This window comes from Liolophura sinensis, chromosome 9 (genome assembly GCF_032854445.1).
Source record: "Liolophura sinensis isolate JHLJ2023 chromosome 9, CUHK_Ljap_v2, whole genome shotgun sequence".
NCBI lineage: Eukaryota > Metazoa > Mollusca > Polyplacophora > Chitonida > Chitonidae > Liolophura > Liolophura sinensis.
The window spans coordinates 15,359,847-15,379,454 of NC_088303.1; the positions used below are offsets into that span (position 1 = coordinate 15,359,847).

General features: G+C 39.6%; 1 protein-coding gene and 1 long non-coding RNA gene across 3 annotated transcripts; one reads left to right on the top strand and one right to left on the bottom strand.

The window, feature by feature from the left end:
* Positions 1-61: 61 nt before the first annotated feature.
* Positions 62-19,546, bottom strand: LOC135475635 (hyaluronan mediated motility receptor-like). Its single transcript, XM_064755567.1, has 17 exons — positions 19,392-19,546; positions 13,443-13,617; positions 12,521-12,668; positions 11,652-11,771; positions 11,052-11,221; positions 10,542-10,688; positions 9,397-9,478; positions 8,757-8,834; positions 7,513-7,646; positions 6,987-7,056; positions 6,530-6,623; positions 6,198-6,284; positions 5,013-5,090; positions 4,201-4,366; positions 3,678-3,822; positions 1,829-1,958; positions 62-967 (listed from the first exon to the last, which is right to left on the bottom strand). The coding sequence occupies exons 2-17, from the start codon at positions 13,591-13,593 to the stop codon at positions 701-703; spliced, it is 2,067 nt and encodes a 688-aa protein (XP_064611637.1). The 5' UTR covers positions 13,594-13,617; positions 19,392-19,546; the 3' UTR covers positions 62-700.
* LOC135475532 (uncharacterized) lies at positions 14,508-18,708 on the top strand. 2 transcript variants are annotated; one of them, XR_010445060.1, is made up of 4 exons: positions 14,508-14,659; positions 15,563-15,967; positions 17,425-17,511; positions 18,004-18,708. It is a non-coding gene; the product is annotated as an uncharacterized LOC135475532 (long non-coding RNA). The 2 variants fall into 2 exon arrangements; XR_010445059.1 differs by lacking the exon at positions 14,508-14,659 and having other exon boundaries at positions 15,375-15,967.
* Positions 19,547-19,608: the final 62 nt, after the last annotated feature.

Here is a 19,608-nt window from a genome sequence, read left to right on the forward strand (position 1 = left end):
AAATGTGTGTATATATACATATATATATATATATATATATATATATATGTAATATGTATCTCAACTTGATTTTTTTTCCTACTTTCCAGGCTTGCTGGACAACCCACGCATACATGAAGTGCTGGAAGTGTGCTCAATATGAATCTGAAAACATCAAAGATGGCAAACACCTCATCTAAAACAGAGTGAAACATCCTTAGTCAAGGGGGCTGAATCCAGAGTTATCCACATTAATGTACAATAGTCTTTCTCACATTTCCTTCCAGTCCTCTAGGCAGTAATGAGTATCACAGAAGATGAACAAATACTGTACAGTATGTGATAAAATGCTGGCTTATGTACATGCAATTCTCTTCATTATAAGGCCAAGTATACACATGCACACGCATTCATATGCATGTAACTATATGTACACAATCATGTGACTGCGCATATCACATCATCGCATCACATTTTTCATCACGCCATGAATCAATACATTATGCCAGCCAAAGTCATGCCATGAATCCATGCGTAATGCCATGTTGGTCACAAGCAGTCTTGTCCAGAGAACCACAAATTTAGGAAAAGCCTGGACTTCTGCTAGATGGTGTGATTTCTCCTCCATTCTCAAAATGTAAAGCATACTCACCTACATGTAGGACAAATATATTCATCCCAGGTGATCTTCACGATAAAAATAAATGACTGAAAATTGGCATCACTTTTTCCCCAATAACATTGTGATTCTTCTCCTGTTCTCTGCAATGCTTTTCCCCTTCAGTTTACCTGATGGCTTGGCTGGGCTTTTCTCAAACTCCATGTTGATGTTAGTGGAGGTTACATCAAGGCCACCCGTTGCCAATTTTCTGAATCTATCTGGAGAGCCAATCAGACCAAAATTCTGGCTGCTCCTTCCTGATAGGTTAGCTGTACCGTTTCTATGATTGGATGGCGTCACACTGCCTGCAGATTGCTTACTGGGCCTCTAGAATGATTGCCAGGTGTGATACTTCCTTCTGATTGGTTAGTCTGTGGTCTGCTTTGGGATGATGGCTGAATCCTGAACCATTACTTCCTGTGCTCTCCAATCTGATTGGTTTGTTGGGACTAGAGCTATTACTCATACTGCTGTAGCCCCCTGGAAAGAACAAATGAAGTATTACTAAAACCATATGTGAACTCCAAAACCAAGTTGGTGGTGTCCAGTGACACAGAAACTGTTCTGCTCATTACTGCAGATAGAGATTGTGTAATGTCTTTGTTTTCTGCTTGCATTTTTTTTTTATGTGAAGTTAAGATGTACAAGAAAACAATGTTGATCAGATTAACAGCATCATATCAATGTGGCTTGCCAGCCTCTACAAATGGAAGCATGGAGCCTCCTTCCTACTGTACAGAAATAACAATAATTTCAACAGTAATACAAGTGATCAGGAATACTCAGAGCCATGATAGCTGGTATTGTTTTTGTGGGCAAAGGGCACTGCTGTTCCATGGGTTAAAAATATTTGCTTCTGTTAATGTAGAGCTTATGAGCCTCATTATTCAGATGTATACTGATTGACACACATTGATATGCAACACATATACATTCATTTGGTGAATTTTTGATATAATCAAGGCAATACAAATATTGAAACAAACATGAGTGATGAAGACATATTCTCTTCAGACAATACTCTGTACATTCCTGAACGATGAACTTTTTTTTTTCCTTCCATAGTAAACAACTTTCAGTTCTACTGGTTTGTTTTCATATCAACTGCATTTGAAGTTTGTTTTGCGTTATCAAAGTGTTTCAGTATGGAATGTATGGCAAAGTTTGTACTGGTAGGTATACATGTACATGTAGAAGTAGAGACTCACCTGGAGTCTTCTGAGGGCCAGGAGCTGCTCTCTGGCCCTCACTCAGAGCTTCAGTCAACTCAAACCTCTCCTCACACTCTTTCCTCACCGTCTCTTGTAAAAAACAACACCTGTAAGATGAAAACAAGCATAGTAAGCTTACTGTCATGACTATTCACAATTCCTGTAACATACACTGTTTACTGAAATGATTCTTGCTGTTTGGTCTTGGCAAATTTGCCTCCTGGTCTGAGCTAGCGACAGTCCTTGATCTGTAACTTGTCATGTTCAAGACAAACACCAAGTTTTCAATTCAATATGACCAACCATTTAAAAAAATATCCAAACAGGGCAAAACCACACCAATTCAACTAAAAATGGAAAGAAATTTGGCCAAAACTTGATAGGACACAAAGGGCAAACCTTTGTCCATCATGCGTTAAAACAGCACAAGACTTGAACTGGGCCTGTAAAATGTCCTGGTCGTATATTTATTTATTTTATTGGTGTTTTACGCTTTACTCGAGAATATTTCACTTATACGATGGCAGACAGCATTATAGTGAGAGGAAAGACCATGCACAGGTTGCTGGAAGATCTTCCCACGTATGGCCGGAGAGGAAAATGTCAAGATGAAACCATGTACCAATTTCAGCTAGAGTTCAGGTGAACATAACATACGCTTCACAACAAATGCAATTGTTGAAATTTATACAAGAATAATTGTTTGAAATTTATACAAGAATACCAGCAGCACTGTGGTGAGTATAACCCCTGAGGGGAATCTTCATATGTGTTGATGATAGGTATGTGGTTACCATGACAACTTCGCAAGTGGACAAATGTGTCCACCACAAATGAAAACTTTATGCAGAACACAGCTGAAGCTGTATCCCAGACATAAGGAAAACAGCTACCCGGTTACCATGACAACCACAAAAATGTCATGTATGTATGTATCGACCAAAAATTGAAACTCAATGTGGAAAACTGTTAGAGTTATATCTCGGACATGAAATTGTATCTATTGATATAGTATATATAGGGGAAATGGGTGATCTGGTAACCATGACAACCGCGGTAACAAACAAATGTGGGATGCGACACACCGTCATCTGTGTATGTATCCACCAAAAATTAAAACTCTATGAAATAAACAGTTGGAGTCATAGCCCAGACCCGAAATCATATCTATTTATATAGTATATATAAGGAAAATTGTTACCATGACGACCAAGAAAATTGACAAATGTGAGTTACGACACATCGTCATGTGTGCATCTATGTATCCACCAAAAATTAAAACTCTATGTTGGAGTTATAGCCCGAACACGAATACAGACGGAGAAAATCACTATAACATAAAATGCTCGGCCTATTGGCGAGGAGTATAATAAAATGAAGAACTAACAGACAAGGGGTAACCCTCAAGTCCCTTCCAGCTGAGGTGTCATAAATATGGAATTACGGACAAGTATAGCTCCATATATGTAGATGCCATGCAGTTAGGTAGCATTGTCCAATCTACAGTTTGGCACAAGTGCTAAATACATATCTAATTAATAAGAAACTGTTATAATTTGAAACGGACTGAAGATCTGAACATAATAATCTCACATTATTTGGTGGAGTTAGCTTGTTAAAAGACAGGTAAGAAAAAGACAGGCCTAACCTCAGCCTCAATGTGCTCGATGGAAAGTAACTGGGCAGTAAATATATGCTATCTTTTTATACATTTTAATCCCAAAAAATCTGTACAGCACATGAAAGACCCCAAAGAAAAATGTATGTCAAACTAAAATTCTTGTTTTTTCTTTCTACTGAAATTGGTCAAGCAATATAGCTATAACCATGGACCTACTTCTTGTGATTTACTGTCAAGTTGTTGTTGCACAGCTTTGACTTCCTGTTGATAATTCAGTAAGCTATCCTTTGTATCCAATAGCTCCTCCTTCAATGACAACACCTTATCTTCACCTCCTGTCCCAGCTTTGGCTAAAACAGACAAGTGTAGATGCTTTCATTATACAATTACAATGTATAATATCAAATGACTGCATTGCAGTACAATTTTTTTTTCTTTTTTTTTTTGATATCCTTTGAAAAATGTTTATTGCTCCAGTTTAAGCACCCACTTTGTCTTTAACTATTAGTTTTGAGAAATTTAGAAATTTTAACTTAAATGTGCCACAATTTACTTGTACACTGATATGATATGTTCTTCACATGTATTTATCAATACCATAAGTTCAATTTATTTCATTTATCTCTAGAGATGCCATTTCTGTTTAAATCTCTGATAGGAAGACACAGCTGATCAAACGCATATTAAATGGATGTCATTAAACAAGGAAAAGTGCTGGTTATATATACCAAGTCTCTCCTCCAAGTCGCGTATGATGGATTTGAGATTTTCTATTTCCTTCCTCAGTTTGGTTTCTGTCTCAGCCGCTCTGTTTTTAAGGTCATCCAACAGTTTTTGATGATCTGCTCCTGCCGACCTCAGCTGAGATTCCAGGTCCCCTATCTGAACTTTGTACTATCAGGGAAGGAACACAACATAGCACAATCATGACAACAGAATGGGAAAATACCAGACAGAATCACAAACAGATGCTGAGTTGTGTTAATAAAACATCTACGTCCCCTTTTTGTGTAAAGTACATTTCCATATACATGTACATAACACATACAGAACAGCATGTTTCCTGAATGGAAAACAGTCAAGTACAAACCCTGTTCCATAAAGAAAACAAGAAGGGAATAAAAGAGAACAATGCATCCACATATGCAAAACTTAATCAGATCTTGTGAGTGAGGAGCATGTGTGTGCCAAACTGGGAAACCTCTTCTTGAATAGTTTTGGAGAAAACTATTTTCACAAAATAGCACAAAAGTTTAAAAACACCAGACATACCAGAATGAAAAGCACCAGAAGTCCAAAAAGTATAAAATCCTGTTCCACAAAAGCTCAAAGTATTTTACAGTTTAAGGCAACCAAATGATAGGCAAGGCAGGAATCCATATGTTAATGTTAAGACTACTATTATTTCCAAACTGACTAAACAACAAAAAATAGGTATCAAATATAGGATGCAATGGATGTAACATGTATCACCAGATACACCGTGCCACTTTACTTTTACCATTCTTATTCAAAAACCAATTCATCATTAAAGACTTACCTTGTTTTCTTTCTCTTTGTACTTTTCTAAATATTCCTGTAGAAGTTCTCTGTGTTTCTGTTTCTCAATCTGCATTTCCTACAAAAAAAGAAAGACAATGAAAAACTAAACCCTGATGTGCATAGAATAATATATTTAGAGGAGCTAACTCAAAGAGTAGATCTTGGTGGTAAAAGAAATGAAACCTGCGGCCTCTGTGAGTTAGGCTATCATTTGTACTTAAAGTAAAAGAAAGCTAAAATATAAAGCAAAGTTCATCATACAGACAACTGAAAACTGTGGGTAAAAATACTTTCATTTATTTTTTTAGATTTCTTTGAAAAGTGTTGAAAGGAATTCAAATATCTGAATTCTATGATGGGCTTTATTGGCCCTACTGATGGTGTCTTGGAACTCTCACTTCAATCTTTTTTTCCTGATGTTCACCAGAAGGAAGAAATGTTTGAGATGATTATTTCAGTAATGTTTTACTCATGGGTAAAAAGAGTTATTACAACATTCAGTGTTGTAATTAGAGTTGGAGAAACTTCTGTGATGTCAGAGTTCCCAAACACGGGTGGTATGGTCCATAAATCCCACCTTAGAATTCAAACATTTAAACGCCTTTAACTTTCTTCCCAAAAGCCTAAAAAAATAAATGAGAGTATATTTATGCATAGTTTTAAGTGATCTATTAAGTGATGCCTACTTTGATTTGCAGAGGTCTTTTCCTTTTACACCAGCAGCCAAATCAAACAATATTTGGAGCAGGTATAGAACAAAAACAAAAGGCTTACAGAAAGGCAGACACACTGACAATCTCAAATTATTCCTCACTTTTCGCAAAAGCCACATTTGCTTGTAGATATGTGAGTTCAAAAGAATCCAAACAGCTGTAGTCAGATGGCACTGTAATTTTGAGCAACTTTTCTCCATCTACATGCTTGTGAATATTTTTGAGGCAGACATTTTAACATCCTATAACTGTCTCTTTGCACACAAATCAGCAACACAGCTGAAGAATTATACACAGAGAATCAAGCACGGAGAATCAAACTGGGCTGCGCTTACCAATATTAATTACTTAATGCCTAACGGGACTCTCACCAATCATACCAACCATGGACCATGATCTCTGCAAGGTTCATATTTCAACAACAATTCCTCCACAATTCCGATAGAAGGCCAGATAGAAGGGAGTCCTACCAGAATAAAGTTTTCCTTTAACTTCTCCTCCAAAGCTGTCATATCTGAATTGTGCCTCTCCCTTTCTTTCTTCAGAGCAGCTTCCAACTGAAAAAAATATCAAAGCCACCATTCAATCATGTGCATGAATAAAGTAGCTTAAAGTAGGACATTTTGTTTGATTCATTTTAACACACTAGACTATTGCATTTCTATCTCGAAAGTCGAGTTCACATGTCGTGGAATCCAGGGTCATTCTGCTGGAAAGCACAGAACAATTTAAACCATCACTGAACCTTTGTAATACTACATGTTACTAACTGTATGCTGTGTTTTCAATCAATTTTACTTACCTTCTCTGGCCATTTTTCGGCCTCAAACATTTTATTCTTAAAACTCTCCTTGAGTTCAGATATTCTGTTTTGGTGAGCCTCTATCATTAGTTCCCTGCAGATGTAAAGCAAGAGACATTGTATTTTTATTGCAGGCAAATCAAACTTAATGATTAACAATAAAGTAAGATAAATTTATCCATAAAAGCAAATAAATTTGACTTTTCTCCAAAACATCATTTCCCCAAATCAAGAAAAATTCAATTATGTACAGCCGAGCCTGCAAATAAGCATTCTGACCATGTCAGTCATCAAGATCCATATTGTCAGATATAACCAAGTGGTGCCTGACAAACTTGACATGTACAGATTCACACAGTGAATCTTCGAAGCATTACCTGGATTGACAAGGTTTTGAAATTTGTCAGCCATGTCTTAAAAAGTTTTTTCCAGGTTTGGGTACAGCTATGTACTCTACCTTTCTGCTTTCAAGGCCTCCAAGTCCATCTGGGCTCTATCATATCGCCCTTTGAGTTCTTGTGTCTGACCTTAAATTCACAAGTATTATGTCACATCACATATGATTCAATATCAACAGATTCCATCAAAAATACTACAGGTATCTGTAGGAATTATACGAGCTAGGAGATATAAAGAGATTTTGTGCATGTATCATTTAATTCAAGAATGACATACCCATATCCCAAAATATTTCACTTATATGGGGAGAGGAAATGAGTCAGACTAAAGCAAGCGTCAACCACTTTGAGATTAAATCCATCTTTTTACAAACAAAAGAATTATGTATCGGACATGCATTAATCAGTGTATAATTTAAACATACACAGATTTCAGGCTGCCTGTTTACAAGATAATTAGCTTTCTTTGCTTCATTTGGTTTTTTTTTTGTTTTGTTTTTGTTTTTTGCATTGTGTTAAACAAATGTCAAGAGAGAACATTATTTGATACATTGAATGTCTGCCAAAAAAATAACTGTTACTGACTTATAGATATTGACGCCCTCCGCTGTATTTCCTTCTCAAGGTTCTGATGTTCCTGCAATTGATTGGACAGATCTTTGAACTGTTTCTGACTGACTTGCAGATCTTTTTGTCTCTGTTCTAATTCCCCATGCAACCTGAAAACACAACAAAAACTTTTAAAAGGCATAACAAATCAAACAGATGTTAAGTTAAAGATGTTTTGGATGTTATGGCATTCCATTTGGCATAAAACACTCAGAGTTGCCATCTTAAGACATGTACAGGCATATACTCTAACATTTATTGGCAACAAAGAGAATGTCTTGTATGAACTGGGGCCTTCACATCTGGCTCTCTGAATGCTGCCAATCCAATGCTAACCAATGTTGACCAATGATGGGTTGGCTATTTTTTTTTTGCACCTTCAAGTGAAGAGGTGTGCACCTGGTACCTGGTCAGTGTGTATGGATAGTGTTTTACTCCAGGCACTGAAGTTTCCTTTACCCCTAAACCGGACTGTCGGCAAAACAATGAAAAATATGTTGAACGCTGCATCAATTAAATAAATAAATAAATTATTTTTGGATCACTAGAGATGAAAACCACTATTTACACATGGAGAAACAAACTGAATTCACCAATAATATGGACCCTCACCCCCCTCAAGGGTTTTATTATACTGATATGCTGAAGTGTCTGGAAAGTACAGTCACAGTCTGCTACATGTATACAAAGTTGCATTAAAATATTAGGATATAGAAGAGTGGCTGAAACTTGTAGTTGTTGAAACCTGTCTGTGTTGAGCATGGAAGTGTGCTCAAAAACTGTACTTGTTGAAACCTTCACTGTGAGAAGTATGGGAGTGTGGTTAGAAATTGTACTTGTTGAAACCTGCACTGTGAGGAGTATGGGAGCGTGGTTAGAAATTGTACTTGATGAAACCTGTACCGTGAGAAGTACGGGAGTGTGGAGAGAAATTGTACTTGTTGAAACCTCACTGTGAGGAGTAAGGGAGTGTGGTTAGAAATTGTACTTGTTGAAACCTGCACTGTGAGGAGTATGGGAGTGTGGCCAGAAATTGTTGAAACCTCAACTGTGAGGAGTATGGAAGTGTGGCTGGAAATTGCAGTTGTTGAAACCTGCACAATGAGGACAGAAACAAAAAGAAAGGAAAGACAAAAAAACCAGGGACACAAGGTAGAGCAGAAGTTATCAACAATAAAAACAGCTTTTAAAATACCAGTCACAGTGTTCACCAGACTAACCTCTTAACTGCCTGTTCGTGGCTGGAAGTATTCTGTCGCAGCTGTGCATTCAGATTTTCAATGTCCTGATTTTTCACTCTGAAAAGAAATCCCCAAAATATGGATAAAATAGAATTTATTTATTTATTTGATTGGTGTTTTATGCTGTACTCAAGACCATTTCACTTATATGACTGCGGCAACCATTATGGTGGAAGGAAACCGGGCAGAGCCCGGGGGAAACCCACGACCATTCGCAGGTTGCTGACAAGATAAAATACAAGAAATTTGTCACAACATAAAATACTTTATGTATGCAATTTTACATTCTGTTATGTCAAGCCATAGAATCTGTTTTAAAAATCTATTTGACAAACAAATATTCAGCTATTTGCTTACAAAGTGTGATGTACGTTGTGGACATGTTTGTGTAAGACAACTGGTCTTTAGTGAATACAATACTGTGCAAACGGCCTTGTGAGTGTTGCTGATTGCCTAGCGCCTATAAACGCTACAAACAATGAGGGTGAGGAATCTAGAAATTCCCATTTGACAGGGTTTCGTCCTGCACCTTGTGTGCCCGCAAATGAGTCATCCACTCCAACAAAGTACAGTACAAGCAGTCTAAGTACAGTCTGAGTGAGCAGTTGAGTTTCCTTACTTGACATTATCCTTAAACTGTTCCACCTCTAGGGTCAACATGCGCAAACTGGAAACAGACTTCTCCATTTCTGCTGTTTTTTCTGTACAAAATACAAATATGTATCATAGACTAAATTTAACTGAGAGCATACATATATCTACTCAATCAAGATTAGATGCAGGTACACGTGAGTTACCCTCACCATTTGGCACAGACCACCTTTATATGTACCTGGCATACAATTAGCATTGCATTAAATCTAGGCATCAAAACAGACATTTGTTTACCAAATGAACTGGACGCACAAAATGTTCATAAATTTTAGAGTAGTGATAATATAAAAATTGGTAGTCATCAATAATGTGGACTGTGCTACCCACTTTTGAGGATTGTGGAAGTTTGCCAGAAAATTGCAGCTACTGAATTTTTCTGCAATGTGAGGAGTATGAAAATGTAGAAGAAAATGGCAACTGTTGAAAACTTGGCAAATTATTTTATAAAACTGCACTGTGAGGAGTATGGAAGTGTGTCTAAAAATGCACTGTAACGAGCTTGCATGTGCGTCTGAAAACTGCACTGTGACGAGCTTGCACATGCTTCTGAAAACGGCACTGTGACAAGCTTGCACGTGCTTCTGAAAACTGCACTGTGACGAGCTTGCACGTGCATCTGAAAACTGCACTGTGACGAGCTTGCATGTGCTTCTGAAAACAGCACTGTGACAAGCTTGCACGTGTTTCTGAAAATGGCACTGTGACGAGCTTGCACGTGCTTCTGAAAACTGCACTGTGACGAGCTTGCACGTGCGTCTGAAAACTGCACTGTGGCAAGCTTGCACGTGCTTCTGAAAACTGCACTGTGACGAGCTTGCACATGCGTCTGAAAATTGCACTGGGACGAGCTTGCATGTGCGTCTGAAAACGGCACTGTGACAAGCTTGCACGTGCTTCTGAAAACGGCACTGTGACAAGCTTGCACGTGCTTCTGAAAACTGCACTGTGACGAGCTTGCACGTGCGTCTGAAAACTGCACTGTGACGAGCTTGCATGTGCGTCTGAAAACGGCACTGTGACAAGCTTGCACGTGCTTCTGAAAACGGCACTATGACAAGCATGGAAGTGTGTCTGAAAATATCAAAAACATGATGACAAACACAACCCTACGGTCAAGTGCTTGCTGCAGCTCTTCACACCGCCTGATCAATTCCTCCGTCTGCTCTCTGGAGGACTCTTCTGAGTGCTTTGTGCGGTTTTCCATGTCTAATTTCTCAGTCTGTAGCTCTGCCAGTTTTGATTCATAAATCTGTGTGTCTGAAATTAAGACAAAACTGGGAATGTTTTTATGCATGGTTATAAAAGTAATAAAATACATTAATATTCTATACTGTCAAATTTACTCCAAAGTAACTTATTGACAGGAGAATTTTTGTGTGCAAAATTGAACACATATCCAAGAGTGTTTTGGAGTCCCCAATTTGTTTGGAAGTTTGATTATTTTCACAAAAGTTTTAAGTGTTCATATTTAAAGTATCATTTTAAGGCCATTATATGCTTGTCAAAGTGCATTTTTACGTACCAAACTTGAACTACAGTATCTCAAGAGAAAGCACAGGTCTGAATTTAATGACAAGACAGCAGATTATGTATTAGTGACTCATTCAACAAGCAGCTTACTGAGTTTCTCCTTCTGTCTGAGCTCTGAAATCAGCTTGTCTGATGCCTTGTCCAGTACAGTCTTATACTCCAGCTGGACCAGGGTTTGTAATTCACTCAGACATTTTCTCTGATGCTTTACCTCTGATAAAACAGATGGTAACCTGGACTTACAAATGTCTAACTTCATCCTACAAAACCAAGACAACAAACAAGAGTAAAATATCACATATACCTAATATGTTGTGTCTCAATATTCTTTCCAAAACAAGGAAGATGGTATGCGAAAAAATCTTTTCTGTCATTTCCATTTTGCCTGATTTAACATCAGACCAGAACACCAACCTTACGTGGGAAGGTCTGCCAGCAACCTGCGGATGGTTGTGGGTTTCCACACCCGGTTTCACCGGTTTCTCGGTATGAACGCCTCGCAAACATGCAATATGGTTGAAATATATCAGAGAAAGTCATAATGATAAGTAAGTAAGTAAGTCTATAACCAAGCTAATATGAGGAAACACAAACTATTAGAAGTCAATTTGTTAAAAATGTCCACATTAGTGTGAAACAACACGAGAAAACATCATACGTTGTAATTAATCATTGTAAGTATACACCCACCGAAGCATTTCCTTTGTTCCAATAGTCTCTGACAGTTTCTGCTCAAGATCTTTGTTTGTGGAGCACATTTTTTTGATCATCTCTTCTCTGGACTTTACATCAGATTGTAAAGTTGAAATGCTGAAATAACAATACGCAATGAGTTAAGTCAGGTAACTTTCTTTGATGATTTCTTTCTATGTGTATATGCATGTATATGTACACTGATGTACATGTCAAGAAGAAGTCTGCAAACCCATTCTCTGCCTGGTCTGTTCTGATAGTAACATGTAATTTCATTTTTCTCTGCCTGGTCTATTATCATAGTAACATGTAATTTCATCTTTCACTTGCACATTAGGGATAAGCACATATTCAGGCACACAAACATACATTAATAAGCATTTTCATTCTGAATCATCAATCACAGACATCCATGTAAAAAGGAAAGCTCTGACTATTAAAAGACACTAGACCAAGCGTATACATGCAGCGATAAAGCATTCCATTCCATATGGATTTTTCTGTAAATAAGCTCATATGCTCCTCTACATTCTTAAACAAATAGGTAAATATTTTATATTCAAAAATTTGTCCATTTTTTTTTTCAGTCTCTTTTTCCATGGGTTTTTTGCACCTTGAGTTTCAACAAAGTTACCATAAACAATTCATACATGAAATACATTTGGCAGCATTCGTGACAAAAGATTTAAATTTATAGTAGTTTCCATCCTGATAATGCTGGAGACAAATTAACAATAAGTAAACAGTCCCTTAAATGTTCAATTTCCAAGCACACACATGTGTATATATGACCATGCCACAAAACAAACAATAAGATATAATATACAGCTCATATCATGCATATAGATGTCCATTTGTTAGCTTACACGCCATCTTTAGCAGTTAATGCCTGCCTCAGGTCTGTCTCTTGCTTCTCTAGGTCCTCCACCCTCTGCTTTAGGCCTCTCTCCCTCTCCACACTACCCCTGTAATGTTCCAGCTCATTTTCCACCTCTTTAAGCTTCTTTTCTAGAGCTAAAACAACAGAATTAACTTAACTTACTGTAATTCTTCAAACCTTTTCGCATATTTGCACGGTGTTTATTCAAGCATATGCTGAAGGCATTATCCTGTGTAGACTGATAAAATTACACTTTTGTGAAGCCCTTAAATTGGCCAATCCAACCAATGTAGTTTTGTCTCGAAAAATCAAATTAAAACTTTGCATAAACTGCACTGAAAGATGCTGTTTCACATGCAAAAAGGTCGAGGAATTGGGTAGTTGTTTTAACAGTTTGTTTGTACAGCATCTGATATTATAAACATATAAGTATTTAAAATATTTAATCAATGCTCAGTCATTAATATTGTAACAGCCTTGTGCACATCCATTCTATTTATTTTCTTATTTTATTGGTGTTTTACACCATACTCAAGATTATTAGGCTTATATGATGACAGCAAGTATCACACTGAAGAAACTGGGCGGAGCCTGGGGGAAACCCACAACCATCCGCAGACTCCTGGCAGATCTTAATTTCCAAAAATGACCAAAGAGGACATTGCATGAACTTGAACAGTGATCAGATTGGTGAAAGGCTCCTGGGTAACTGTTCTGTGTTATTACACAAACCACAAAGCAATGAAGGCCCACTGAGCCACTGTAGTTTGGATTTCTGCAAAAAGTCCCATCTGAAGCCTTAATCCTTTCTTTAAACAAAATCAGCAACCAAACACCCTAGGCATATTGCATTTACGAACTGTACTCAAATATGTAAATATTTGTTTTCACTGTGCCATGTTACTCACCCTTGATCTCATTATGAATAAGGTAGCTGACCCCACAATACCGACACACGGTGTCATCTCTCTTCATCTGCCGAATCTCCTCAGGGAGGGGATGGTTTGGAGTGTAATGCTCAAACTCCATCTCCTCATTGTCACCTACAGCCTCAGCCATCCCAAAGAAACAACTCCAGGTCAACTTAAAAAAGCAGACAGTCAGGTACTGATCATGATGACTGCTCATATTATTATATTTTATAGTATATTATTTCTGTCTTTATTCATTAGTTGTTTAATCTTATATCAAAAAAAATTTTCCATGAGTTTCTTTATCCGAATGGTGTTTAATGGGGGGACTCAAAAACTGTTCACTTCTGGGATGGTAGACTGTCAGTTTTATTTGTGAAGGAAGCCCAGGGGAAATTACTGGCTGATGAACTTTTTCATTCATGTGAAGTACAGATATGCACTCCATATCGGTAGAAGACAAGCACGATTTTAGATGAATGAACAATTATTAAGAGCAGTCCACTGTTAAATTCCCTGTCTATGGCCTGGATTGAATCCACACCTTGTGTGTCCTAGCAATTTATATTTCACTTATATGATGGCAGCAGGTTTAAGGAGTAGAGGAATCCAGATTGGTCAGAGTACAATCTTTTCCTGAGTTACTGGCCAACTTCCCCACATGTGACATAAGTGCGTGTCATTGATGGACACAGACCCCCATTACAACTTCCGTTTTTCGGTAGGGACGATTGTAGTTCTGTGAATTTTAGGGTATAAAGTCTTTTTTTGCTCCCAGGCGTCCATTTTTGGTGCACAGGTGCATGCTTGGTATTAAAATGCTGGAAACTGTCTAAACTTTGAGGAGGTATGAGCTTTATTGATGAAAGTTTGAAACTCTGGGCGAGAGGACACAAGGTGTGAGGTAGTGATTAGGCTGCGAGTGACGTCCCCTTGGCGTTGCTAGGCACGCCTCCCAGCTGCCGGCATGGAAAGGTCCAGATTTTGACGGTCAACCTATGTCAAGATTTTTATGGCTTCTTTCTCACAGGCTGGGCCAGGTATGCACCAAAGCTTATTGGCCACGGAATGTTTGGGACTGAGCTACAGTGCTAGACGTTAACATTGTCGCTTATGGAAAATTAATGGGGGTCCGAGGCCTGTACTGACGAAGTCACCAAAATGTGAAAAATGTCACTATGCGCTTAGATTTCGCAGCAGCCTGATAATTTTTGGTGGGTATGTCTGTGATGTGTTTTGCATTGATTGAGCCGTTTTATAGCTTCTTGGGGCTATTTATTTTTTGAAAATATCCATTTTGATGAAAAATCGGTAAAATGCTGTTCAGTGTAGGGTAACATGTGTATAGGCATCCTGAAATGAACAACATGCAACGTTCTAGTATTCCTACGCTTGAAAATGGAGACGTTCAGAGCAGAAATTGCTGCAAAAATTGAAAGTTTCAGTGTTTATAACGAAAACGGAGCCTGTCGAGTGTGGACTGGACCATTGACGAGAGATGGTCGATATGGCCTTGCCTCCTACAAAGACCCCGTCACACATCGATGGAAGAAGAAATACATCAGTAGACTTGTTTATATGGCCAGACAGGGGCTGTCACATTTAGATCCCAAGCTTGATTGTGCCACAACACACGCTGTGTAAATGTGGACCACACAAGCTTGGAACCGCATTGTGTTAACAATAACAGGCAGCGCTGCTGCAACGTAGGGCGCTGTCTCGGCCATGGGCAGTATGCAAGGTGCATGCTGCATTTAAGACTGAGCAGGTTGGTTTCCCCTCATTAAAAATAATAAATAACAGATGTGTTTCAGATTTTGCTCAATTTCTGTCATCATTTTTTAATTTCTTTCACAAGCGACAACAGCAGTGACAAATTATATACAAAACTGGCGGCTACAAATATCTAGCGTATGTGTGATCTGTTGGGGTGTTGTCCAGTTGTCCCTTGGCATAGTCAGTTTTCTCTTCTGGATTTGAAAGCCTGTACTCAATGTGCTCTCGGAGTTTTCTGGCTGTATTGCGGAGTGATCTCCCCTTAACTGTCTGTCGCTTCTTATAAACCTTGTGGTACTGGTTCACCCTTTCAATCTGTTGTACTGTTTTCTCGCTCCTAGGTGAAATACTGGCGCCGACAGCTTGGAGTTTGGCAGCCGTGGACTTGTCCTGGCCATTGTTAAGTCTGTGGATTGTGGACGCCGCCCTTCCCTCCATATTTCTGCTGTAGTTTACATTCTTGGGCAAGGAGACGCTGAGTGATCTGTTGACAGCTTCGCACTTTTGAGTACTGGTGTTCATCCGGAGACTGGTGACGGCTGTCTCGCTCAACCTCATGTGCAGTACTTCGGTCAATAGTTTCCTGTCGTTGTCATCCATGTTGAAAGGGCAGAGTTTACTGGTGGATAAAAACAGGGATCTCTCCCACCAGCTGCTGGTTTCCCCTCCGGAGCAAACCACACTGTTCCTGCGGCATTTGGAACAGTCCCCACCGTAACACCTGACCGTTGCATCCACAACCCTGGGTAGGTAAGCTTTTATTTTCCTTATGTCACCAATGTGCTCAGACATAAGTTGAGAAAATATCAAGCTACACCTGGCCTTAACATCCTGACTCAACACCTTCTGTGCTTTCTTCCTGGCTTCCCTCGTTCGGCCCTGTCCTTCAAACATGGCATCGCTGAACTTAGCCTGGTTACATTTCTTGAACTGGGATCTACCAAGGTGCGTGGGGTCTGCTAACCGTTCGACCTCCCACAGTGGCTCGACCAGTCGGATGCCGTCCTCCACTCCCTTGGCTGACCTGGAGTCGCCGTCCGTGGTTACGTGCTTGGCTAAAACACCTTGCCTCGCCAATCCCTCGCCAATCTCGTTCCCCATATTATACTCGGACCAGGGGGCATGTGGGTTTGTGTTCGCTGTGCACTCCTCGTGTCCTCCAGGGCACTTTACTTGGAAGCCTTTTCCTCTCAGCCAGGACCCAGTCCAACACAATTTATTCTTCAGTGCTGCGGAGACAATGTATTGCTTGTCTGTTGATGTCTCCACTGCCAGGGAAATGGCTTGTGAAGCATTCTGGCCCGGTTTCTTGGGACTGGTTATGGTAATGCTGTTGTAGCGAGTGTCTGTGGCCAGATCTATTGTGCTGTCATCCTCTCCTCTTTGCCTTTTGTATGCCTTTACCTCTTCCACCTTATTTGCCATATCCTCTCTGTTCAGCTTTGCGATTGCAGATGCGACATGGTTTGCAGTGCGATGCATGTTCCTACGAGTGGCAGGCGGCACGTCCATTGCTGCAAATAGGAGTCTGGCTCGGGTGTTCCCCATTGGTGTGTCCTGGAGGCCTACTTGAAGAGCTCGGTTCACCGCTGCAGCTTTTTGGCCAGGTCTGTTGCATTCTACCTCTTTGTAGAATTTGTGGAAGCCAGATACATAGTCACAGTCACAGCACTTAAAACTGAACGCCCAGGCTAAACCCCACTTTTTCTCTGCAGCTATCTCTAACCTGGGCAGTGGACAGTGGTCCTTGGTCTCACTGTGCTCAAGCATAACTTTGTTCCATATACACACCATTTTCTGTATGTCTATGAGTCGCATTCCTTCAGCAGCCCATTCCCGCTCATGGGTATCTCTGTCTGATCCAGCCGTGGAATCTACCTTGCACCGTCTTGGCCGCTGTATTCTCTTTGTGTCAGGCTGGTGTGTTCTTACAGCCTCCTGATTGGGCTGGAAATCTGTGTCCATCAAGGAACACCCAGGCAGAGGATTCAGCATGTCTGTAACTGCTGACAGGTTATTTGAGCGATCCTGGGCCTTTCCAGCTTGAAATCTAGACTGTTTCCTCTTTCTGTCTCCCTTCATGGTGTTTTGGGGTAGATTGTTTGCCTTGTTAACTGTCAGACTGACCAATATAGGTGTACTTGGTGGCTGCCTGATTGGAAATGTTAAATTCATATTTTTCCTCTCTGTTTATATGTTGTAGATGCCAATGTGACACCCTTTGATGTGACTGTGTAGAGTAATAACCTGCTGTGAGACAACAGCAATGGTGCAGGGAGGTTTTTGCATGGTGAGGTGGTCAGCCAATCAGCAGTCATGGGGGAGGAGGGCAGGGGGGGGGGATGCCTGGCTGGGTGGTCTTTTAAAGGGTTTCATCATGCTATTCAGTGGGGAACTGGGATACTAGTCTTTTCTTAAGTCCTGTCCACTAAAAAAGTGCCTGTGAGTAGGTCTTCATCACCTTGAGGCATTGTTCTTGCTTTGATTTTGGTCACAAATGATTGTTCCGAAATCGTGACAATCCGCTTTGATACCCCCTACCACACTGTCAGTCAATTTTTTTCACATAGTTGCTGAAGTAAATGTCTTATATTTGGACATTTAATTGTCAGATAAATTGCCTATATTTTGATGTATGCTTTGACACTTTTGGCTTGTAACTTTCATATTTAAAGCTGCTCTGAGTAGAAAAGTCTTCTTAAAAATGTATATTTCTCTAAATGGTTGCTTTTGAAAAGTCTAAAGTGCTCTGTCAATGTGATTTTTTTAACTTTTCTTGCAGATAAACATCTTGTCTTTCCAAAACAGTTGACCTGATGGAGATATCTTGAACGGTATATGCACTGCAAAGCTTCAAAGTTTACCCTTCAGAGTTTTTTCACCCTGAAAAAAAGACACATGTCCAAGATGGGGGTACCCCAACTTGAATTCATTCAACTCCAAAGTTTCTGCATGTATCAAGCCCTAATTTTGCCTGTGAGGTTCAGAAGTGTCAGGAATTGTGTGGTGCAAAAATTATTGATTTTGAAAAAAGGTGGCTGGTGTGATAGGACACAGACCCCCATTACAACTTCCGTTTTTCGGTAGGGACGATTGTAGTTCTGTGAATTTTAGGGTATAAAGTCTTTTTTTGCTCCCAGGCGTCCATTTTTGGTGCACAGGTGCATGCTTGGTATTAAAATGCTGGAAACTGTCTAAACTTTGAGGAGGTATGAGCTTTATTGATGAAAGTTTGAAACTCTGGGCGAGAGGACACAAGGTGTGAGGTAGTGATGAGGCTGCGAGTGACGTCCCCTTGGCGTTGCTAGGCACGCCTCCCAGCTGCCGGCATGGAAAGGTCCAGATTTTGACGGTCAACCTATGTCAAGATTTTTATGGCTTCTTTCTCACAGGCTGGGCCAGGTATGCACCAAAGCTTATTGGCCACGGAATGTTTGGGACTGAGCTACAGTGCTAGACGTTAACATTGTCGCTTATGGAAAATTAATGGGGGTCCGAGGCCTGATACGTGGCTACTGGGCAGACAGTGGCCTTCAGCAAATTACATAACAGCAAACACCACCCCACTTTAAATGAAGCAGGTCAGAGAAAAGAAGCAAATGCATCCCTTGTGTGATTCTGATTTGTGACGCTGTATGCCTATATGCAAGAATAGTCCATCTAGATGTGCTATTTTGAAATTCTGACATTTATAGGAACAGTGAGTCCATCCCCACTTGTCAAAAAAACTGCCTCTGATTTCCAAACTCAGGACTCCATGGAACTGCATGATCTCAGTGAGGTCTACACTGACAGCACCCAAACATACCTGCCCTAAAAATTCAAGTTATGCTCATCTGTGATATGTCACTCTTTACGCTCGCTTTACATCCCTGCCACGGCTAGACAGAAGTCCTAACGAATGATATCCATAACACGTACAAACCGAAACAAGTTGACTTCACAAACACGATAATTAATCGTAATTATCTACAGGAACTGAACTTACTCTACGATAGTTCAATTAAATTAATCGTTGAGGTCTATTTTCAACAATTCCTTACATTTACTCGAGGCAGGTAAATATCAGAATTTGTTAAAAATAGACCTCAACGTTTTATTTAATTGAACTAGCGCTACGACATCACGACGAACTTCGAGAAAAGAATTATGGCGTCTTTTTCCATTTACCAATGAAAATGAATCCTCCTGGTTTTTTGCTATCCTCCTGGTTTATTTTAAATGTTCAAGCCGAAGAGAGGTAGATTTTCTTCACAGAAAGGCTTGTTTCCTGAAGAAAATGGAAAAATCCCACCCTGAGCGCACCACACGTTTTGGCCTGTCTATTACCGCCATCTTGAAACCAATGTAAACAACATCCGGGCACTGTGATGACACTGACGAGTAA

Excerpts from the sequence above, each read along its gene's own strand:
- LOC135475635 (XM_064755567.1), bottom strand. The coding sequence starts at position 13,593 with ATGGCTGAGGCTGTAGGTGACAATGAGGAGATGGAGTTTGAGCATTAC. Across the intron at positions 11,772-12,520 it reads TTAACTGCTAAAGATGGCGT|CATTTCAACTTTACAATCTG; the intron begins GTAAGCTAACAA and ends TTGTTATTTCAG. Across the intron at positions 8,835-9,396 it reads CAGTTTAAGGATAATGTCAA|AGTGAAAAATCAGGACATTG; the intron begins GTAAGGAAACTC and ends ATTTCTTTTCAG.